This window comes from Numenius arquata, chromosome 16 (genome assembly GCF_964106895.1).
Source record: "Numenius arquata chromosome 16, bNumArq3.hap1.1, whole genome shotgun sequence".
Taxonomy (NCBI): domain Eukaryota; kingdom Metazoa; phylum Chordata; class Aves; order Charadriiformes; family Scolopacidae; genus Numenius; species Numenius arquata.
The window spans coordinates 12,974,675-12,998,377 of NC_133591.1; the positions used below are offsets into that span (position 1 = coordinate 12,974,675).

The 23,703-nt window shown below is 53.0% G+C and overlaps 1 protein-coding gene across 2 annotated transcripts in view; it reads right to left on the reverse strand.

Annotated features, from left to right (window-relative positions):
* Positions 1 to 23,703, reverse strand: part of RBM19 (RNA binding motif protein 19) — a 74,427-nt gene that overhangs the window by 18,362 nt on the left and 32,362 nt on the right. For both annotated transcript variants that reach the window (XM_074159434.1, XM_074159433.1), the window contains 2 exons: positions 8,123 to 8,228; positions 1,434 to 1,554 (listed from right to left, as the gene is read on the reverse strand). In XM_074159434.1, coding sequence (XP_074015535.1) covers positions 1,434 to 1,554; positions 8,123 to 8,228 — 227 coding nt within the window. The remainder of the gene's footprint in view (positions 1 to 1,433; positions 1,555 to 8,122; positions 8,229 to 23,703) is intronic.

The window sequence follows — 23,703 nt, forward strand, 5'->3', positions numbered from 1 at the left end:
GGAAGTGATGGTCCCTCTGTACTCGGCCCTGGTGAGGCCTCACCTCGAGGGCTGTGTTCAGTTCTGGGCCCCTCACTACAGGAAGGACATTGAGCTGCTGGAGCGTGTCCAGAGGAGAGCCACCAAGCTGGTGAGGGGTCTGGAGAACAAGTCATATGAGGAGAGGCTGAGGGAACTGGCATGTTTAGTTTGGAGAAGAGGAGGCTGAGGGGGGACCTCATTGCCCTCTACAGCTACCTGAAAGGAGGGTGTAGAGAGGTGGGTGTTGGACTCTTCTCCCAAGGGAATGATGACAGGAGCAGAGGAAATAGTGTAAAGTTGCGGCAGCGGAGGATTAGATTAGATATTAGGAAGAATTACTTTACTGAGAGAGTGGTCAGGCACTGGAACAGCCTGCCCAGGGAGGTGGTGGAGTCGCCATCCCTAGAGGTATTTAAGAAACGTGTAGACGTGGCACTTCAGGGCATGCTCTAGTGCCCGAGATTGTTGGGTTGTGTCTGTTTGGGGGTGGGGTGGGGTGTGGTTGTGGGTGCTTGTTTTGTGCGATTTTTGGTTTTGTTTTGTTTTTTGGTGTTTGGTCTTTTGTTGGTTTGTGGTTTGTTTTTTCTTTGTTTTGTTTTGTTTTGGGTTTTTTTTGTGGTTGGACTCGATGATCTCAAAGGTCCCTTCCAACCAAGAAGATTCTGCGATTCTGTGATTCCCCAGCCCGTATTAATCAGCGCACGCTACACCACGAACACGAGGCCGGGTCCTGCTGGAGTCAGGCTCGCTAAATAAGCGAGGTTTGCTGCTTTTTCCATCACCGGGGACTGCGACGTGCAGCCCCAGAACTGCTTATGCCAACCCCCCCCCGGGCGACGGGCACGTGCGTGATGGAGAAGGGAGGCTGGGAGGGGGTGCAGGGGGAAGAGCATTGATCTCCAGCTTAGCCCACCAGCCCAGGGGAGCCCTTCCTACATAAATATTTGCCAAGCAATGCATTTGTGCCTGTCGATGGCTGTCAATAGGAGCCTGCAGTGCTGTTATCTGCGGAGCTGTCATTCTCAGGAAGCTCATCCAAAGAGCCCTCTCCCCATCTCAACCGACGGCCAAACTATTTGTCCCTTTTAATCAGGCGTGCACAGAGCCTGTCCCCAACTGCAGAGCACCCTGAGGTGCAGGAGAAAGGAGCAAAAGCCTTGCAGGTGGCATCATGGTGCCCTGGCAGTGCCGGCAGACGGAGAGTTAACCAGCTGACATGCAGAGAGCTGTCGGACAAAGCCATGGCCTGGATGTCTCCTCCTTCTCCCTGCTCCCGCATCCTAAGCATCCTCCAGCATCTACCTGCCAGCCCCGGTGAGGAAAGGGCTGGCGTGGACCGGCAGCGTGTGCCAAGATGGGACGGTGCCAGCTGGGGCTGCATCCCACAGGCCAGAAGGATGCTGCTACGTTACCGTGGAAATGATCTGCCGTTTTCCGTCGCAGGGCCTCCACCGTCTCCTCCGTGTCTGCCCACTCCAAGACCAGCCTCCGGCCGTACAAGTGCGTGCTGTGGCACAGGGCGTTGAACGCTTTCTGCGGAATTAAGAGGAAAAAAATTTAAGGGAGAAAATAAAACCAGGCTGAGACAAAGATGTCCCTCCCTCTGCCCTGAATCTAAAAGGCCACCAGAGAACATCCGACTCGGAGCACTTTTCTCTGATGGGGCAGGATTCATCTCCATCAGTGGCTTTGACTTAGTCATTTATCTTCTACATCCTTGCAGCAGAGCAAAAACCCGTTGCCACTCCTGCAGGCTGCTGCTCGCTAGGGAGCAGGCGGAGATCCAGCAGAGCGAGCGGCTCCAGGGTGGCTGCAGCCTGGCATCACCCTGGGACCACACCTGAGCCAGGAAAGCTGCAGGCTGGAAAAGCTGTGGAGATTTGGGGCAGCACTAGGTGGGTCAAACCAGGACCCCCATGGGCAGGGTGGCACCTGCAGAGCCACCTCAGGACTCAGAGTAGCTCGGATGGCTTTCTCTATCTGTAAGCAACCAGCAGAGGCATTAAAGGACACAGTGACTCAACACAGGGAAGGTTGACTTTGTCCTCATTTCCCACAGATTTTCAAGGAAATTCAGGACCGAGCAAGGTTGGGTCCAAAATGCAAATAAACAAACACGTCGGTCAAATATTTTCATTCCCAGAGACACCCTAAGTGCTGCACAGCAACGTGAGACATGGCTGGGCACAGGGGTAGAGAAAAGGAGCCCCAAATGCTCTTTAAAAAACCCCAGCTAAGGCTGGGATTAAGTAGGGTTATCAGCTCTCAGACTCGTATCCCAGGAACAAACACGGCAGCCGTAGGACCACAGAAACACATCCTGCTCTCCTAGAGGAACCTGTCCTCCTGTCTGGAGGCCACCAAAGCAGCACAAACGTTATCCTGGAGAAGCCCAGACTTCTCCTCTGAGCCGTTTGCCAAACTGCAATTTTCATCCCCCATGGTTGTCCCCAAATGTCACATCTCCGGGCAGAGTGGCTCTTCCTGCAAGGGGCTTTGGTTGCCCAGGGCTGCTCCTCAGTAGCCACGACCCCGCCTGAGCTGCTGGGTTATGAAACTCAAAAAAAGCCCCATTTCCAGTGACCAGTACTCAGTATCCTGCATTCTCCCCTCCTTCCGACTCCCTTTCACTCCTATAATTCTCATCCAATATAAAAAGGAGAAAGGAGGAGCACCGGCTCCACCTCCTCCATGGCACCGCTGAGATTCCCCAGCTCCCGGCGCCGACCCCGGCGGGGCATTGTGTCTCCTTTTCGGGGGACACGCTCCCCTCGGAAGGGCTGCAAGCCTGGCTGGTGCTTTTGCAGCTACAGCTGTTTTTATTTGCCGCTGCTGTTGTTTTAAAGGCCTATTTTCCCTCGGAATGGTATCCAATTAGCAGAGCAATGTGTTGGCTTAAATAAACACTCAGGGGGAGGCGGCAGTAGGGAGTTGTGATGGCTGTTTACGTTGGCACAAAGAGCCTTTTCCAAAAGCCTGGCATAAACGACTGCAGCTCTATACCGCCGGGTCTCGTTTGTTAATTTATACTTTTTTAATTTCTCACTTCCCCCACGGCACGAGGAAGAGGAAGGTCGGAAGACGGGATACGGCCCCCGGAACCACGGAGGAGGGCAGACCGTGCCGAACGCATCCACGATCACGGTGCAAAGCGCGGCGCTTTGGTGGGCTCTCGTCCTCAAAACAGCTTGCTCTGCCATGTCCTCCTCATTGCAGGATTAATTCCACACCCTGGCAGGCACACGCAGCCCAGTCTGGGAGGAAGCATCCTCTAGGTTTGCGGGGAGCACCGGGAAAGGCCACGGAGCAAGAGGGAAGGCAGATGCTGCCATCAAGTTGCATCGCATGAAAGAAACCCGCTGGGAGAGGCACATCTGCCAGCAGCCGGGTGACATTGGCCCTTCCTAGCTGAACACGCTCCCAAAATGAGCTGGTTTGCACCCAGGATGAAGCCAAGCTGGGGATGATGGGGTGAAATCCCAGGGATGCCTCCATTCCAGGTAGGAAAGGGTGGGCTGGGACCTCTGCTCCCCACGGTCCCCTCCCAGAGCTGGGGCTGCAGAACAGAAGCCACCCATTTCAGGGGAAAAACAAGTGGATGTCACTTCCTTTGGAAAAAAAAAAAAAAACTAAAAATAAAACTTAGCTCTTCATTGCTCCAAGAAAAATTAAGACTTTTTCAAGGTAAAAAAAAAAAGGAAACCCACTGATGATTTACAAGACAAAGGGATGAAGAGAAATGCCATCCCCACACATCCGAGTTGCTGGAGATCTTCCAGCCAGGAGGAAATTTGTCACTGCTGCTATTCCCAATGAAAAGAAAGGTAGGGAAAAAATACATATTAATTGCCTGAGAAATATAAAATGAGGACAAGCGGGCTGGCTTTCAAAGAAATTGGGGCTGGAGGCAGGAGCTATTCTCGGGGTGCAGGTCTTCCCCCTGAGTATCTGCCTTCCCAGGACCCTCCTTTGGAGAACAAAGCGTCAACCGGCCAGAGGTTTGTTTAGTTGTATCCGAACTAGGGATAAAGAGAGGTCTGGTGTCTGCTCATTCGAGAGACTCACCGGAAAAGACCTCTAATTACGACAGCTTCGCATCATCCTACACCTTTAAGAAAAGGGGAGCTTCCACCACACAGGGCTCAGGATCCGTAAATACTGAAAAAGGATTTCATTAAAGCTGCTGCATTCGGTAACACCCCCACTGCCAGGTAACACCTGGCAAACCTCCTCACAGGTCTCTTCTGCTTTCCAAATGCTATAGGGGTTGCACAAAAACCCTATGGCCTTCTCCCCCTAGAAAATAGGATGCGAGCATGCTTAAAAATGTCATTTCTGAACCCTCTGGAGTCTGATTTCCCAGACTTTGGTTGGAGCTTAATGTCGTGGCTCTGTGCGGCAGGATTTTCGTCGCTAGCTCCGAGTACAGCGGATGGGGAGGCAAAGAGAGCAGGGAAAAACCGAGAGAGGAAGGGGAGAGGCTGGAAGGGCAGCTGTTTGTGGGATTCAAGCTGGGAATTTCGAAATTAAAGGGTGGCCGATTAACTCACCCGGAGGCCAGGCTGGCGGGACAAGGCAGAGCCTGCTGCGCCGGGGTGTTGGAAAGGCAGAGATCAAGGGATAGGACCGTTGCGTCCGTCACCCCCCAGTGCTACGGCTCCATCCCTAAATGCCGTATTAATTTGGAGGACAGCGCTGCTCTGCCTATAGATTCCCACCTTGCCCTATTAAATACTCAAGCCCAAGAGCCTCCGGGCTGGACTCATTAGAGGGACAAAGGGTCAACAACATTAGGAGATTGATGAATTTCCCTTCCTCGCAAGAACCAGTCCCAGCTGAGGATGCTCTCAGCGATGCCAGCTGCACACAAGGATTTTTTCCTTCCGTGTGCTTGCATTTTTAAAGGGTTGACTGTCTTTCCCGAATGGGCAATTTCTATTTGGAGACCAGATGTATTTTTACACCGACAGGGGAGAGAAGTGGAAACTCGGCTTCCAGTTAATAGTTCAAAAAATAAAAACAATCCCACAACAATTCTGCACAGGAAACGTCGGGAAACATGTCAAATGGTTAATGCCTCCTTAACGGGAGTTAATCTGTTATTGCCAGTGGATCAAGGTTCCCCTTCTCATCCCCCAGCTTCCACGGACTCCCAGGTTGACCAGTGGGTATGCAAACCCGCTGTGAATATTACTTTGTCCCTCCCGTTTGCTGTCTTTGACGTGGGTTCCTCCCCGTTTCCCGGCTTTGCACGTGGGCATGCTGTGATGTGTTAAATGCAAGCGACACAGAAGAGAGGGGGTTGCTAATTCCATCTGATGGCAGTGTAACACTCCCGGTCCAGCTCCATCCATCACCCTGGGAGCCGTCAAACGACCCAAGAGACAGCCCCGGCTGCGGATGTCACCGTGGGAAAGGCAGGCGTGAGACTGGGACTCAGAAGGACGAGCATCTCCAGCTCTGAAGGAGAAGATGCTACCACCGGCAGCGTCCCCCGCCCTGCCTGGATGTCACCTCCCTTGACGAGCGAGGCTCAGGCCCTCACCCCTCCCACAAAGGCAGGAGGGGTGGCAGGGCTGGCTCTCCCCGGGCGAGCACCAGAGCATCCAGGGTGGATGAGACTCTGGCCAGTGTAGACAATTCTGCCAGGCACAGCACCGGGGAGTTTGGAGGGGAAGTCCCACAGCTCCATCCCGGCTTTGGAAAATCTCCATCTGCACTCCCACAGCAGCAGTGATTGCTCCGAGAAAAAGACAAACACGGGAGGTCACAGGCTTTAAATGCCCAACAAAGCCACCCTAACTATTCTATTACAAAACCATCATGTTTTATCGCTTATAAGCGATTTCCAGATTACCACTCTGAGCAAAAACGTCATTGATAGTCACAGCTATTCAGCTCAGAGGTCTCCAGGCCCACTCCCCTCCTCTCTCATTTCACTTAGCGATAAACTCCAAGCCAATTATGTCCGTGTTTACAATATTCAGGATCCTATTCATCAATACACAGCACATCCTTCTCCAGACGGCCAATGGAGTGTACTTGATGTGCCACTTGTGAGACAATTAAATCCCTCAAAGAGACGAGGGCGGGAAAAAAAGAAGCAGAAGGAGGAAGAAGAGCTGCTTTGCTAGAAAAGAAGACTCCTCCCCTGGTTCCTGAGGGATATTCCGTGGGGCATCTCGCTCCCTGTGAGCTTTAGGAACGATGTAAGCGCCCCACTGGGCTCTCTCCCCTCCGGCTGCTCCAGCGAGAGATGGGCTTCCTACCATTGACATCTCTATTTGTCCAGCGCAGCTGGAACCAGCCACCGTGTCCCCATGGGGCTGAAGAGCAACTGGATGCAGACCTGTGCCTTGTTTCCTCCAAAACCAAGCAGAAAAGCGGGTGTTGTCTTGTTCACCCCCAAAATGGCAGCGGTAAAGAACCAACCAGGTCCCTGTGTGCACCTTTCCTTCAAACGCTTGAATTTTCGCTAGGAAAAGATTAATTCAAAAACCAGGAACGAAGCCCGAACGACTCTGGAGTGAAGCAGAGGTTAAAGCAAAGCTGCCCGGAGCCGGGGTTTGAGCAGAGACGCTCCTGGGGGGGTTCAGTGCACCCCACGCTGCCCAGCGAGCCAGCCCCCCAAGGGGAGGATGAACGCCGAGGGGAAGGAAGTTTGAATTAGGATCGATAGAGGACTAACAAAGGAACTCCATGTACTGCGTTATACGGGAGGTCAGGCTGGAACGGGTGATCTAATAGTCCCTTGTGATCCCGGATCAATGAATCCTGTCTAAAAACATAAACACGGGCTACGCTTGCTCCCCCCTCCTCTCTCCTGCATCTCTGCCCACAGACTGGAAAATCTGGATTTTCAGGGAGCCAGCGGAGCCATGTGGACCCTTCCTTTTAAAAACAGCATCCCTGGGCTTGTGCCCACAACCGTTCCTCTTCCAGACACTGTGCAAATCGCCAGGATCCGGCAGTGGGGATGGAACCCGCACTGCTCCGGTGCTGGGAGAGCCCACACAGCACCTTACGGAGGGCTGAGGACCCTCTCCTGCCCACAGCAGGAGAGCCCCCCGCCTGGTCCTGCTTGTTCCTGGACCTCCGGCAAAGGGTAAGAACACAATACTATCAGACAGGTTATAATCTCCTTGTTTCTTCTGCAAGTATGGAACTTGGACATATAGGAAAGCTTTAAAAAAAATAAAATTAACTAAGCAGTTTGAACAGCAATCTACCCCGGCTTAAAATGCTATGGAATATTTTGCAGCACAAATATTTTGCATACAGATTGCAAAAATATCACGGTACTGGAACGATGGGTTTTGCATCTTTTGGTTAAAGCAAAATGTGTTTTCAACCTGCAGGACTCAGGAGCTCAGTTCTTGGTGCTGAGAAAGGCGCTTCCCTAGGCACCGCTGCTGACATTTTCCACATTGAGGTCAAATAACCAGTGCAAACCGCTCTGAGAAAGCATCCTTGGCCATCCCAGCACAGCTACGTCCCCTCTTTGGACCAAGTCTATGACCCGGTTACGGAACTTGATCTTTGTTCTTGTGTTCAGCAAGGCAAAGCACAGACCTTTCCCTCTGCTCTCCCTTCCTTTTCACCAATTCACAACTACTGCCCCTCTGTTACGCTCCCTATTTAAAGAACACCGGGGTAAAGGGTTCTCAAAAGACGCGGAGGAACTGATGAAGATGGGCCTTGTGCAGTTTACAAAGCAGTAAACACCCACAAAATGTAAAACTCCCCTGAAAACCAAGGCAGTGGTGGAGATAGGACACGTACTCAGGTTTCCTCATCTGTTATGTTGGGTCAAAACCACCTCTTTCAGCTTCTTATGTTCCTTCTGACAAATCCCTGTCCTACTTTACAAGGATTTTTATCCACTGTATCATTTGCGTCAAACCTCTGCCCATTACAGCTCACATAACCTCCGGTGGTTGCCCACACGGGGGTTTTAGCCTCAGGGCAGCTTTGCTGGTGAACAGTAACAGCCTGTCCCAAATCTGGGCTAAGCCTTGGTGGGACAGAGCCTCCAGGTTCCCTCCCTCACCTTCTGCCCCAAGCCCTGGGAGGGTGCCCAAGGAGGAGGACTGTATCTCACCTTGGCATCCTGCTTGGTGAGGAAATCCACAAAACCAAAGCCCCGATGGGATCCCGTTCCTGCCATTTTCTTGGGCAGCCGGACGGTCTTCAGCTCTCCAAAGGTGCTGTGAATTAGAGAGGGAAAAGCAAAGACACTGTGAGATCACGGGAAGAACCATCATTTTATCACAAACCATGGCACCACCGGTTACAGACCCACGTTGCTGAGGACTCGGGTGAGTGGTGTCTTGTAGCTGCTCCGCTTCCCTGTAAGCCCCAAGTCCAAAGGACCTAGGAACACCTGAAAACTCATCTTGGACTTCAAGGGTCATCCTTTCCAGCTGCGAATCTTAACAAAGCAAAAAATCTTCTTTAATATAAATGCTATTCTTCTCCTCCCTTTAGGAGATCTGCAGTGCCATGTCCTGTTCAGGGTGGGCAAAGAGCATCTCCAGGTTACCAGGGCTGCTCCTGACCACCATCCAAACAGATTTATTTGCACCTCTGAAGAGAGGCACAGGATCACAGAATCATAAAACGATTAGAGTTGGAAGGGACCTTAAAGATCATCCAGTCCCACTGCCTGTCCTGGGCAGGGACACCTCTCACCAGACCAAGTTGCTCAAAGCCCCCTCCAACCTGGCCTTGAACCCCTCCAGGGATGCCACCTCCTGTGGCAGCCACAGCTTCTCTGGGCAACCTGGGCCAGGGTCTCACCACCCTCACAGCAAAGAAGTTCTTCCCCAGATCTCATCTCCATCTCCCCTCTTTCAGTTTAAAACCCTTCCTCCTTGTCCTGTGGCTCCCCTCCCTGATCAAGAGTCCCTCCCCAGCTTTCCTGGAGCCCCTTCAGGGACTGGAAGGGGCTCAAAGGTCTTCCCGGAACCTTCTCTTCTCCAGGCTGAACCCCCTCAACTCTCCCAGCCTGTCCTCACAGCAGAGGGGCTTCAGCCCTCACAGCATCTTCATGGCCCTCCGCTGGACCGGGTTCAACGGGTCCGTGTCCTTCTTGTTCTGAAGCCACCAGAGCTGGACACAATACTCCAGGTGGGGTCTCCCCAGAGCGGAGCAGAGGGGCAGAATCACCTCCCTCACCCTGCTGGCCCAAGCCAGAGCTGGAACAAGCCAGAGCACAGCTCCGTGGGGACCTATTTTCTTTCCAGAACAGCTCCTCCATCCCCAGAGCCTGTTGTAGGCGCTGCCTTCACGAAGGTGTCATCCCTGTGCTCCACGGATGCTGGGGATCATTTTTTAGACTGGATTTCCTCGCTTTAACACTGCACTCGGGTACCTGCATTTCCCATCCCGCACCCACCCACCAGCCTCTTTCATGAGCTAGAATAAACTGGTTTTATTTAAACCGGCTGAATGTGTAAGGGGAAAGAGGTGAATTCAGCAGACCCAGGTCCTGGACAACAACTGCCAGACCCAGCAGTGTTTTTCAGACAAGTTTCTGAGCGCCAGTGGGACAGAAAGTCAGGAACAGGGATATGAAAAGGGGTTCACATTTAACTGGGGGGGTGTGTGGGATAGGGCTGGCAGCATCCACTCTGGGACATGGACCAGCACAAACCTCGTCACAGCACGCCTGTCCCCGCAGATGGAATTTTGTCACTGGAGCACCAAAGCACCCGGCCACCCCACCAGCTCGGACCTTCTCCAAAAAGCCTGAAAACAGACCCAAAGGCGGCGCTCGCCGGACACCCCCCTACAGTGCCGCCCCCTGGAGAGATTCCAGGACAAAGCCGGTGCTTTCTCTGCATCCGAGCTCCCGCTTTCCCCTTCTCCTCCCCTCCCTCCCATTTATCCACCACATATGCACAAACTGCGGGCGATAAATATTTAATGTGGACCGGGGTCTGAATAGATGCGTTATTTTATTTGAAAATCTACACACAGGCGCGCGTACACAAAAGGAGCCTGGGATGCGGCGGTGCCAAAGAGCACCTGGGAATAAACACGGTAAAGGCCATAAACGCTCTCGTGAAATGATATAAGCTAAATCCTGGGAGTTAACCTGGTGCACTGGCAGCATGACCAGGCATTCATCTCCCCAATTTCCTTAGGCAACGTGGTGTGTAAATGCACCATGATGAAGCCTCAAAATGAATCCGCACGTCTCCTCCTCGGCGCTTTCCCTTTTCCCTCGCTCCCTCCTGCCCCCTTCGAGCTGGCGCCAGGCAAACAAACAAACAAACCCGAGGGGAGGCGATGGAGCAGCCTCGGCCGGCGGGGATGCTCGACACCGGGAGCAGCAGGAACGCCGCCTGGTTTCCAGCAGCAGGAGGGTCCTCCTGCAAGGGGGTGCGGGCGATGCCGGGGGGGGCCCAGGAGCTCTGCAGGTGGCTCCTCTCGCTTGCAGCATCCCTGTAGGATCTCAAATGGCCCAGTTGGGGTAAGGGAGAGGTAATGAGAGAGCTCCTGGTGCAAGGAGATGACTAGGAAAGGCAGGCGGTGGGTGGTATGGGCAAGTGGGGTTTTGCTCCAACATATAGCTCTGTTGAAAACATCCCCTGAAGGGAGCAGAATATTTGCTAAATGGGAGAAGGTCTCGGACAACAACTGCTTTGTGCACTAAAACACCATGTGTTTCCCTTTGACAAAGGATGGACAAGGTGTCCAACAGGAGCAAGACAGCCATGGACCGTGGGGTCAGGGTACCAGGTAGAAGCCGTGGTGACCCACATCAGCCCCGGCAGGGAGAGAAGAAGCTATCTCTTCCCTCCCCAGCTGGGTGATCTGGGGAGGGGCTGGCCATAGACATCTCCCTGGGGACAAGGTCGGGGGGAATCAGGACAGCGGTACCCACCAAGGGCTCCCATAGAGATGGGTCCACAGGAGGCAGCTGCAGCCCAGCTCCCACCGGGGAGCAGGCAAAGCGGGGGGGCCAGGAAAGCCGAGGGGCCGGCAGAGACAGGGCTGACCCCACCAGGGATGCAGAGTAAAACACTCTCCCCCCCACTGCGGCGCTAATTAGAAACCACAACACAGCAATTACCATCCCGGGAGCTGTGAATGAAGTGGAGAGCTCGGGCCTTTAATGTTCTCCTCTCCAGCGCCAGGCAGAGACTCACACCTCTCTTTTCCAATTATTTCTTCTGGATTTTGGGGGGATGAGAGGCAGAGGCGGAGGGAACCCAATTACCCCCCGCGGTGCCAGGCTCCCGGTACCCTCCCATGCCGGCTGCATCCATGCCGCAGCCTTCCAGCTCACGGATCGCCCCGTGGGGATGGTGGAAAGGAAGGGGATGCAGCTCATCACCTGGGCAAAATCTGAGCCCAGATGACACGGGAGGGAAGAAAGCAGCTTTTATCCAGGCTGCTAAACTGCATCTCGCCTAAGATCCCACCAAGCTGCTTTAAAACACGTGCTTCCCCAGGGGTGGGGATGGCTGTGGAGGTGGGGAGGCTCACAGCAGCTTCCCCTTCCAGCACACAGCTCAGATGGGCGCAAACGGTGTGAAAACGCAGCACCTCAGGGGTGGGAGTTCCTCCTGGAGCTGACGTCTCTCTCCTCTCTCTGTGGCAAACTGGATGGAGACCAGAAAGCGCTGGCACCAGACCCCACTGCCGGCAGGGAGCACAGCAGCGTGCCAGGCTCCTCGCCCTGGGCACGAGGGTTTACAGGGAAGTCCCTGGAGTCAGCGTGAGTGAAAAACCTCAGCGGTTTCTGGATTGGTACCCACCGGCATCCACGATCCACATCTTCTCCAAGTGCTCCCGAGCCCCAGTGCTCAGCCCCAGCACGAGCACTGAAGGACTTGGCAGATGTGGGAGCAAAGCCCCTTCCTTCTTGAGACACCACCATTCTGGTTTGCAGTCAGCCCAGCTTAACTGTGCAGGAGACTGTAACCTCCTTTTTGGCCAGTCCTGACCCCACCAGACCCACATGCCGGGTCCATTTCTGAACCCCACGGTTGTTGGTGGCACCGTACCAGGCTGAGATTTCATCCGTAACGAGCGTAGCCAAGGTCTGCAGCAAAACCAAATGTCCCCATGGAGCTGCTCACAATTAAAACAGGCAGTTTGGGAGTGAAAGCAAAGAGCAAGAACTTTGCCACGGGGGTGGCAGGTTTGCAAAGCCCCCAGCAACCTGCCATGAACACGGTTGTTCTGTCACCTCCCAGTTTCCTTCTCCATGTATTCATGAAAAACGGTGTCCAAACAGCAGTCCTGTGAAATCCTGAGTGGGGTTGGGGCCCGGTGGGTCTGGAGGACGTGTCTCTCCCGGCTTCCCTCTGCCTGTGCCGCAGGCAGCTTGCCAGCCAGGCTGGCAACATCCATCCTCACGCCTGCGCTCGCTCCCCCAGGCTTGGCAAGTTTTCACGCCGTTGGCTGGAAGGGATGACAGCCCCAAACAAATGCTGCCACTAAGATACTTCCCAAATGAGAACCGTTTTTTTTTGTGCCGATCCAGATTTACAAAGGCAGAGGGGAAACCAGTAAAAGCCCATATTGGCCCTGGCTGAGCAATGATCCACACAGATGCAGAATACAGACATCCACAACCTTTTCCTCCACAAGTCACCAGCCCCACGCTCAGGAGAAACACAGGATGTTCCCAGAGATGCCAGAAGGGATATCCTCTCCCTCCCACCCACGAGGGATCCAGCACTTATACATGGCTTTGCCGGGTACCAGCCGCTCTCCCGATGCTTTGGCAGCTCTTCCAGTGGTGCTCCAGCCATCCCCGCGCTTCCCTGGCTGAGCGGAGGGAAGAGAAGCAGATTTCTCCTCCACGCTGCAGGCTGGCTGCAGGTCAGAGGAAAATCACTCCTTGGGATTGTAATTATATCCTTCTGGCACAGGCCAGCTGGGAGGCAAGTCCTTTGCCTGCTAATTATAGGACATTTTATTGCTATTAAAGAGAGCACACTCGAGTTGGTAGACACCACACTGCTCACTTGGCTTTGCCTGTTTACTAGAAGGTGCTTGCGCATCCTTCATCAACACAGCCAAGCAGAGGAGGACGGGGATACAGGCGGTCTCCAGAAACTCTTCCCTTCTCCACCAGCCCCATGTTCCCACCCTGCAGCTCCTTCTTCCCCTTCCATCACCCTGCCGTGGGCACAGCCCCAAATCCTCTGAGCTTCCATCCCAGTATCGCCAGGCACACGAGTGCCAGCACCATCTCCTGCCCCTGATTCTACCACCTCTTTTCACAGCTCTTCTTTTCCCATCGGGTTTTGTTTGAATTCCTGCCCCGTGCTTCCAAGTCTCTCCCCAACCTCCCTCAGCTCCCAACGGCTGTTCACACACCCTCATTCATGGGACAGGTACCTACAGATGAGGCTGGAGAATACTCCAGTTGGGAAATGTCCCCTCCATCTCAAATAGGAGCATTTAAACTGCTTCTCAGGACAGGCCAAGACCTGTCCAGCCCTGACCATTATTTTTAAGACCCAAACACAAAGATGTGTTCCTCATGCTTGATCTTGGTACGCCCTCAGCTACGAGCTCAAGGACTCTTGGGTTGCCAAGTTCTGCAGGGCAAAGCACAACCAACACCGCAAATCCACGCGCATGGTTAGAAAGACCAACTGCTGTCCATTGCCAGAAGAGCAGATCTTGGAAAACAAACAAAGAAAATCGCCCTTAGGTTTCTCCAGACATGTACAGATGTCCCACTGCATGGGGCAGTCCTAAATCCCTCTCTCTGATTTATTTTCCTTCAAGAAAAACAAACCAGCAAAGACTATGTTGGAAAGCTGATCAGGAAAACTTCTAAGCGAGGTTGCCCAACCTTCTCGTGGGTTGCCATCTAATGCCACCACCTCCTCTTCTCGCTGTCTTCTCATCCCCGAGTCCTGTCGCTGCCTAAATCCCCCCTCGTGACTGCTGGCAGCCCTAGGACAGAGCTCAAGCAAATCAGCCAGGCAGCGGAACCGCTCATCAGAAATGGCTCTGGGCAGGGGACGAGGAGGCCAAAAGAGACAGAAGTCCTTCCCTTCCCTTCCTGCCCAACCTCTTCCCCAGCAGCAGGCTGCAGCCACGCTTCAGCCCAGCAGAATTCACTCAATCGCTTTGCAATGGTCGCCTTCATTTTATTTTATATTTTTTTCCCTCCCCTCGCCCCCAAACAGGACCTTCCCTCCCCCAACAAATTACCTCCCTGCCAGACTCTGCTTCTGCGCCGATTTGCTGATTATGGGTGGTGGGGGGAGGAAATAATAATAATGGTCCTTTTTCTTTCTTCCTCCTTTAGGAACGGGGGACCCTGGCAAATGGTTTTGCCCCTGGGCTGAGCCGTGGCCAGTTCCACCCCCTGCATGAGAGAGTTAATGAAATACGCAGCGGAAGGTCCCTCCCGCCTCCCGCTCCAGGACTTCAGCTGACTCCAGTACGGCTAATCCCATTACAAGAAAATAACGTGGATAATTCAAGCTAATGAAATCGTTACAAGAATGTGGACAGCCAGGGGTGGACATTCAGAGCCAATTTAACACTCCTTGGTGTTGTTATCCCCAGCACAGGAAATATCTGAAAGGAGGAAGGGAAAGGAAAGAGGGAGGAAAAAAAGCCCTCCTCTCTTGTTAGCTTAAATCCCGTTAGAGAGTTCAGGAATTAATCTGCCACCTATCTCCCCTATTACCATTATCATCATCATCATCATCATCAATAACGTCTCCTCGGTAACCTCTGAAAATTAGCAAATGAATGGGCGGGAGGGCGAGGAGGGAGCGAAGCCTCCTGAACACGCTGAACCCAGAGCAAACTGCCGCTGCCTCCATCCCCAGCAGAGCCAGGGGGCAGGAGATGATGGGTGGAGGGACTTTGCAGCAGATCACGTGTCCCGATGGACCACCAAACCATGGGGATGAAGAAAAGGGGGTCCTTGCCTGCCCTGGCTCCATTGCGAAGCTGATCCTTCACTCCCACAGCAGCTCCTCACCTGCACCGGACATTCCTGCTGGATCATCAAATCACCTTCAACAGCCAGGACAGCCACATCTGCGCCTTGGTCTCCAATACATGGATCATCAAGTTTTTTCCAGCTTCCTCTCTTCTTTGCCCAGGACCATAGTCTTTGTTTGGAGGCCTCTTGATTTGCTGTGGCAGCAAAACTGGGGTTTGCTGTATGTCATTCCTCTTCTTCACTGCCAGAAGTGCTGCTGCCTTCTCTGAGCTCAGCTGCTCAGCTGCTTCCATGCGATGGACACCTTTTCGAGGCCAATTTTCCAGAGGAGACCTGATCAGGCTGCAGAGAGCCTCCTATGGCAGGGCTAAAGCCAGGCTCCCCTCCTGGCCACCAGTACCAGGGGAAGCCAAGCACCGATGGCACGTGTCTGAGCTCAGCCATGGCGTTTCACCACAGATCTCTCTCTTTTTGGCACCGAGAGTTTCCAGGCAGGAGCTGCCGGTTGCGCTACGCTCGTGGATGCCATAGGGTACCGCTTCCACACCATGCGACCATCTTCCACAAACAAGAGTTGTGGGAAGCCTCACCACGACAAGATTTCAAAGCTATTCAAGCCGGTATCCTCAGCTCACACAGGACCATGAGTGTTCAAACACCTCCTACATCTTCAGCCGGATACAGGAGATTCCCACTTGTCCCTCCCTACAGGACAGGGTCATGCAGGCCCAGCTGCCTTCCCAGGGGGCTGCGATCTCATCCCAGACACTATAAAGCCTCGTATTCCCCCCAAAAACACCTGCAACTCATTCCCTGGAAGCTTTAACGAACTGCTTGACAGGGCAGTGAAACAACCCAGTGAAGGAAAGGGGAAAGACTCCCAAGTCTCAACGAAACTCTGAGTCTCCTGGGCTTGGAGTCCAGGACTCTCAGAGAAACTCCGAGGCTTCTGAAACAGGAGCGACATTTAACGCAGTCCTACGCAAAGGGTCCGCAAAAATCGGGAATGGTGTTTTCAAAGGCTCTCCGGGGTCAGTGATGAGCAGCAGGTCCTGATGACCTTTGGAGGTCCCTTCCGGCCTGGACCAATCTATGAATCTATGAATCTATGGGGCAGGAGCAAGCATCAAGAGATGCTGCAGCTCTTGAGCTACCGCCAAGGAGCTCAGCAGCGACGCTGGGGAACACAGTGGGGACCCCAGGCTTCTTTACAACCTCTGCTCCCCCAACAGAAGTGACCTTGCGATGCTGCACCTCTCCCATTTTTCCAGCCGTGCTGCTGTCTGCCAATCTCCCAAGGACATCCAACGCTTCAGTCAATCCACAAGGGCAGCAGAGGGACTCGGGATTTTAAAAAAAGATGAATGTGAGCATCTTTGGTACGAGAGAGAAAGCAAAAGCCCCACAGCAAAAGCAGCAGAAAAGCTGGAAGCTCTGCAAAAGGGTGACCTGGCCTTGCAAGAGAGAAAAGTCACCTTGGGAGGTGACGGGAGATCAGGGCCAGAGAAAGGTGCACAAGAAGCAGTTTGCTCTATGGACTGCGGTGATGGGACATGTGGTGTCCAGCCTGGGTGGCCATCCCCTCCCTGGCCCCAGTGGAGACTCTCTGATGTGTCATAGAGAAGAATTTTCCACCTTTCTGCCACCACAGCACAATTTATTGACAGCAGCCCTGAGGAGAAGGACTTGGGGGTGTTGGTGGATGAGAAGCTTAACACGCCCTGGCAACGTGCGCTGGAGCCCAGAAAGCCACCTGCATCCTGGGCTGCATCAAAAAAAGCATGGCCAGCAGGACAAGGCGGGGGGATTCTACCCTTCTGCTCTGCTCTGGTGAGACGCCCCTGCAGTGCTGCCACCAACATCAGAAGAACATGGACCTGTTGGAGCGGGTCCAGAGGAGGCCACAGAGACGCCCTGAGGGCTGGAGCCCCTCTGCTGTGAGGACAGGCTGGGAGAGTTGGGGGGTTCAGCCTGGAGAAGAGAAGGCTCCGGGAAGACCTTTGAGCCCCTTCCAGTCCCTAAAGGGGCTCCAGGAAAGCTGGGGAGGGACTCTGGATCAGGGAGGGGAGCCACAGGACAAGGAGGAAGGGTTTGACACTGAAAGAGGGGAGATTGAGATGAGATCTGGGGAAGAACTTCTTTGCTGTGAGGGTGGTGAGACCCTGGCCCAGGTTGCCCAGAGAAGCTGTGGCTGCCCCATCCCTGAAGGGGTTCAAGGCCAGGTTGGAGGGGGCTTTGAGCAACCTGGTCTGGTGAGAGGTGTCCCTGCCCAGGGCAAGGGGGTGGAACTGGGTGGTCTTTAAGGTCCCTTCCAACTCTAATCATTCTACGATTCTGTAATAACACCTTTCCCCTTTTCTCAAGCTTTAATTCCACTAGACTCGCAGGAAATCACCACCAGCCAGATTCCCACCTTGCATCCCCCCGCCGAATTTGGCTGGAAGCACTAGCACTTCCCAAAGCAGCCCTGCGGCAGGGGAGGGGGGAGCAGGACCGGTTCCCCGGGATGCGCCCGGCACGAACGGCACCGTTGGATGTCTCCGGGATGCTCTCTCCTCAACACGTCTAATTACAGCCAGCCGGCGCTTTGGGCACACCTGCCACAGCAACTGTTTATCTCGCCCACGACTTAAAGAGCATCATTTGCGAAGTTCGCTGGGAAGGAAAGCCAATTAGCATGTCGTCGGCGAGGCACAGAGATCCTCCTGCTTTATCTCCACCGCGGCTGCTCAGCTGAGGATCCTTCGGTGCTAATTCCCCTCCCGCAGCTCTTCGGCTCCTCCGGTTGGCAACACACGTCCCTGCTTTCTCCCAGAGAAGACCCAAAAGTGAAGCAGAGGGGGTTGCAAAGGGAGGGGGCAGAGGTTGGTACGTGAAGAGCCCAAGTCCAGGAGTGACGGGGAGTGTCGCGATACACTTTGCAGAGGGTCTTGCAAATGAAGAGTGTGTTTTATCTATTTTTTAAAAAATTGTTAATCTGGGGAAGAGGCAGGCACCATGCCTGCGGCAGAATAAAGTGATGTTTTGCCACAAATACACACCAAAATAGTCATCCCAGTAGACACAGCAGCCAGGGTGATGTAGTCCAGGAGCAGAGGGGAGCCCACAAGGCTCCTGCATCCCTGTCCCCATGCCAACATCCCAGATTCTCCTCTCCAGCCACCACAATGGCCTGGCACATCTGCCTCAGACAAGCCTCGTGGCACTGGGCAGTCCTCACCCATCTCTCCTCCTTCATCCCCATCATCTCACCGCTTCAGGGTTCCTCTGTCCCAGCTGCAGGCTTCGCTGGGACTCTCCTCTTTCCTGCCTTCACGTCTCCTACCCCTCCTTGTCAGCTCAGTGCCCATCTCTCACCAGGGACCACCAGCTGACTCACTTATCCATCCTATCAGTCACGTTTCACTGTGGTGTCTCCCCGACGTGCTCCCCAGAATAACGGTGGCACTGGTCCCAGCTCCAGCACGCAGAGAAAGCCCACGAGATCCACCTAGAAACCAGCCCTGGGGAAGCTGGTCCGGCTTTCGGATTGCCCTCACTCCCCCTGTCTTCTGTATGGGGAAAATTAAGCAGAGTTTAGCCCTTTTTGGATTCATGCAATTTTGGGCCAGATCTTGAAAAGCCGTTCAGATGCTCAACATCACATCCATTGCCAGAGACCACACAAACACAGATGTGCTTCTTCCACGGAGCTGTGAATTAACCCACAAGACTCCCGCTAATATTAAATCCCGGGGTTTTTTTTTGTGGATATCTCAGCAGCAGCCTCCCGTGGAGCTTGCAGGGAAGCGGGATCAGAAAACGTGACAGCTTTGGTCCCAGACCAACACGCAGCCCCGGGACCTTCCCCCTCCTCAAGATGCAAGACCCCCCCAAGGCAGGGGCTGTTTCCCATCGCTTAAACGGCTTGTTTAAAAACGTAGCAAAACATTTTACCCCTTCTCGATTTATTTGCCTTAACAGTTGCTTATGAGGGACCTTATCAAAAGCTTTCTGAAATTCCAAGTAAATTAGTCATTAGGCAGGTTTTCAGAACAGTAATTAGGCCACTCCATGCCCCTGATGTATTATTTACCTGAGAAGATATACATAATTAGGGCTCTTCTTTATAACTGGTATTACACGCACTAAATTCTACTCCAGTCTATCGTGTAATTACGCAATTAGGCTGCATGCTAAACAGAAGGAAACCAATTCTGAAAACCAAGCAAAAAGAAAAGGGGAGAAAAAACCCAAAACAACAGTAATTATTATTTTTTAAATCCTCCATCACCAGCACAGCGGCAGGTCTTAAAATTTTAATATCCCAACCACTTAAGTCATTTTTAAACAGGTGCCGCAACCAGGTTTGGTTTCTTAATTTTGCTGCGTTTAATCCTACTTTGGGAGGTTTAACGTCGTGCGAGAGATTCAGTTTTCCTTAAAGAGATTTGCTTTAAAGGCTCCTGTTAAAAGGGGCCTTTCCCTTCCCCGGTCGGCTCAGATTTGCTGTGCGGGTGGAAGCGGCATCGCATTGCCTCGCAGTCCCCCCGCCTTGGCCCCCACCTCCTCCCAAATGATGATTATTTTCCAACAGCTTCCTGGCTGGCGGGGGCAGGCAGGTACAGTTGCTACGGGAGGACCGTCACAGTCATTTAGCCCAATAGAGCTGGCTCCCACGGCTGAATTTAATGGGGCAACAGGGCAAAAAGAAAGGTGGGGAGAGCCGGGGAAGGATGAACATCAACAGCAGGAGATGCTAACGTGGAGAAACCACCCAGCAGCCTTCCCACATGACTTTCGGACAGAGGGATGGACCCATCCGTCTCCTGATTTTTTCCCATCTTCCACCCGGTCCAACTGCAGAGCAAGATCTCAGCTCTTCCAAGCAAGATCTTGGTCTTCAAAGCGAGATCTCGGCTCTTCCACAGGTCCCTTCCTCCCTTTGCCTGCCCCCGGGGCGCTGCACAAGCACTCACATCTGTCCACATCAGCCCTGCCTTTGGTTCTTGGTCCCCACTGGTGGAGAAGCACGTGCCGTGGGGTCTAACATAGGGTGGGGAGGGTTTTTTTTAAATCTACTTATTGTTATACATCTATTTTATTGTTGGCAAGATCAAAGAAAAACTCACTGAGCCCACTGATACCTCCCAGAGAAGATACCTACATACTATCCACATTCATTTTCATGCTTTCAAGACAACGATGATTCACTATTTAGTCAAAGCATGGACAGATTTCCTTCTAAAACTTCACATCTCAACACTGAAAATTTCCAAGCGCGTTCCCAAGGCCCAGGGGAAGGTTCAGAGCTGGCACAGGGAACGCCATAAGCTTTAGGAACAGCTCTGATGGCCTTGCATTGAACGCTGCAAGTGAGCTGGCCGTTCAAAGTCACCTGCTGGTCCCAAAGAGAGCGAGCTGGTGACTCAGAGGACTTAAAAGTAACCGCTGTTGGAGATGTGTGATTGAAGAGGTCACTCAAAACCAGCAGAGAGGTCAAAAATCCCACTCTATTTAGGTTTTGCCACTGTTTCTCTCCTCTTTTGCCATCTTGCAGAGAGTTGAGCTCCGCGCCCAGTCCCTGTCACCACAGGGCTCTTCCCTCCAGCCCCTGACGAGACTCCACCTCATCTATGGCTACTCTCAAATTCTGTGATTTCACCAAACCAGCTGCTGCCTTCTTGATGTTACTGTAAAAAGACACTCAAGTATAGTGGAGAAAGGGCCACCTCTGCCAGGACAACTGAAAGAGGACTTCTCTTGAGTCTTCCCCAGCCTCCCATCACACCTACCTCCAAGGACCACACCAGGACCAAACTACAGCTTCTGATAAACCCCTTCCTCCTCTGGTGGCTTGTCACCGAGATGTACAAACCACCACAGCCGTGACCCTTCTATCCCAAACCCTGTGAAATCTCAATCCTTGCAGGGACTTCAATGAGAGCCTCCACCGCTCGCACTCGTAAGCCCCAATTCTCCCCGCAGGCAGCACCTTGCAGGACCAGGGCTTAGAAGCCACCAAGTCACCCCAGTAATCACCGGCGGGTCAGGATTTCAAAGGCACCCACAGCTCCGACAGCGCTGAGATTTGGGGATTTATCTTTCCTGGGCTCTTTTGAAAATCCTGATCAGAGCGCAGCTCCGGTCAGAAATAAGTTATGCTAAAATAGTGCTCATGGGAGGGCCCGGTACAAATCTCTGCTCCTCCAGGATTCTGAGTCGTCAGCTTGTTTCAGAGACAAGAGGAAATTTGTACAACTAGCAAAGCAGTAAACAGGAGGAGGAAGATTTAGCCACCCCAAAGGGGTACCTAGGGCATCCTTTGGAGAAAGCAGCCTTGCTCTTAAGATCCTGGCTGCATCAACAAACTCCCCCCCACCCCCACTCCCCAATCTCAGATTTAACTATAGAACCTCCTGCATGGAGCTGGAGAAGAATAAATATAGAAGCATTGAGATATTTATAGGCAGACAGCTATTTTAATACAGCTCTGCTTTAAAGAGAATCCTTATTTAAGTCTTGTCCCTGTAAAGCTGCAGGACGACTTAGAAAAATAACCAGATTAATTATTTTCATCAGAAGAACAGAGAAACACATAAGAGGAGATCAAATGCATGCAAATGCACTAAGGACGTGGGAGCTCGAGTGAAGCCTTTCTGTTGTGGGTGACTCAAACACAAGAAGGATGGGGAGATCTCCTGAACCCAGCCAGGCCACATCCCAGGCCTGCCAAGGATCAGAAGAGGACAAAGCATTAAAACCAGGCACACACCAGTTTGCCAGCAAAGCAGACTGGGAGTCACTGGGCCGTCATGCTCCCCTGACCACCACCGTCCTTCTCCAGAGACGCGACCAACGCCAAAACATTAGATTTTTCTCATTGTACTGTAAAAGCAATGTGAGCAGAGGAGCATTCCTAAATGTACAGTATTTACTCCAATAATGGTCTGATTCGCTGCCACCCAAGCTACGATGGTTGCTGTCTTCTCGATCCCTGTCACCCTTTCCCAAACTCCAACAACTACAACACCCGCTGAAGCTCTGAGGTGACTTTATGCCGTGGGACACGTCTTTACAGGTCACTTGGAAAACACTCAGAAGGCAGGAGGACGGGGAGCAACCACATGGTGCCACCATTAACTGAGCCATCACGGGACTCAGAGATAACGTTTCTACTCATTTCTGCAGAAAGTTCATCGCTCTCCACTCCCCAGTGTCAGAAAGCGCTTGGAAGGACTGGATGAAGAGGAGATTTGGACCACTGCAACCAGCAAAGAGCAGCAGAGCCAAGGATGGAAGTTGACAACTCCGGCTGATCCACCCATGGGAACTGCTGGGAAAAGAGACCTGGAGTGTGCCCACGTGTCTGGAAGCTGAAGTCCACGCTCCCCAGGGCATCCCACCACTGCAGCCGAGGCAGGTCCTCCCCACAGAGATGGACCTTTGCAAGGCACCGACTGAGCCACCACCGGGCACTTATCACCTTCTCAACAGAGGGAGATGTCTCAGAGGGGAGAACATCCCTCCCCGCCTTGTCCTCCCCCAGCATCTCGCCGTTATCAGGATGCAAACCATTAATAACTATTTAATAAATGGACTTGGATGAGGCGAAGTGTCTGCTTCAGCGCTCCCCATCCCCCTGCCTCAGCCCTGCCCACCCCCTCCCAACTTAAAGCCTCTTCAAAAAAATCACAAAATCATAGAATTGTTCGGGTGGGAATGGAGCTTAAAAATCATTGAGTTCCACCCCCCTGCCCTGGGCAGGGACACCTCCCACCAGACCAGGTTGCTCAAAGCCCCCTCCAACCTGGCCTTGAACCCCTCCAGGGATGGGGCAGCCACAGCTTCTCTGGGCAACCTGGGCCAGGGTCTCACCACCCTCATGGTAAAGAATTTCTTCCTATAAATAAACCACCCAACAAAAAAAACCCCACAACCTGAGTGTTTTACAGCTTTGCTCTCCGGTAGGAGACAGAAAAAAATGCAGAAAAAAGGGTAGAGCTGGGCAGGACAGGTCCAAGGCAGCACCGAAAGCTGAGCAGGGCACCTGGGTGGTGGAGTGCAAGCTCTCCCCATCCTCCCCCTTCTGCTGTCTCCACCCAAACCTTCAGGAAGGCTCATCACAACGCCCTGGGTGTTCACAGACGATTGCAGGCAAGAGCAGACGCTTGTACACCTTGCCGACAGATGCTGTCAACGCAGCGTGGCAGCCGCAGGCTGGCCGAGAAGGGGAAGGCGAGGGAGAAACGAGGGGCTGCAGAAGAGGAAGAGGAACCGCGCTCTTCATCCACCGGCAATGCCTGCATCGGCTGACCTGAACAAGCTGTAATACACACACAGATGCCAGGAGGAAAATAAGAAAAAAGGAGCAATGATACACCTCAAAATAACCTGCTAGGCCTGACCGGGGTCCAAAAGGGCCGGAGTTTGCCCTCCCCAGAGGTGGCATCACCACCAGCTTTTGACCGCTGACTGCCTGGGCAGGGACACCCTGCTCGCATGGAGCTAGAGGCAGAGCAGGGACCTCACTTCTCCACGCTGTGAGGCTTCCAGGCCAGGGGCTTTCAACAGAAGATCCTAATTTTTCGAGGCAAAACAGATAGATACAGCTCTCCGAGCTGGTACACAAGCTGCCATGCCCGTATTGGAGCTGATGGATTAAATGAGATGGGAGCAGGGAACGACTCCCCAGGATGAGACGCTTTGCTTGAATAGAGGCACTTGCCAAGTCACGAGCTTTCCTCTGATTCTTGCACTGATAT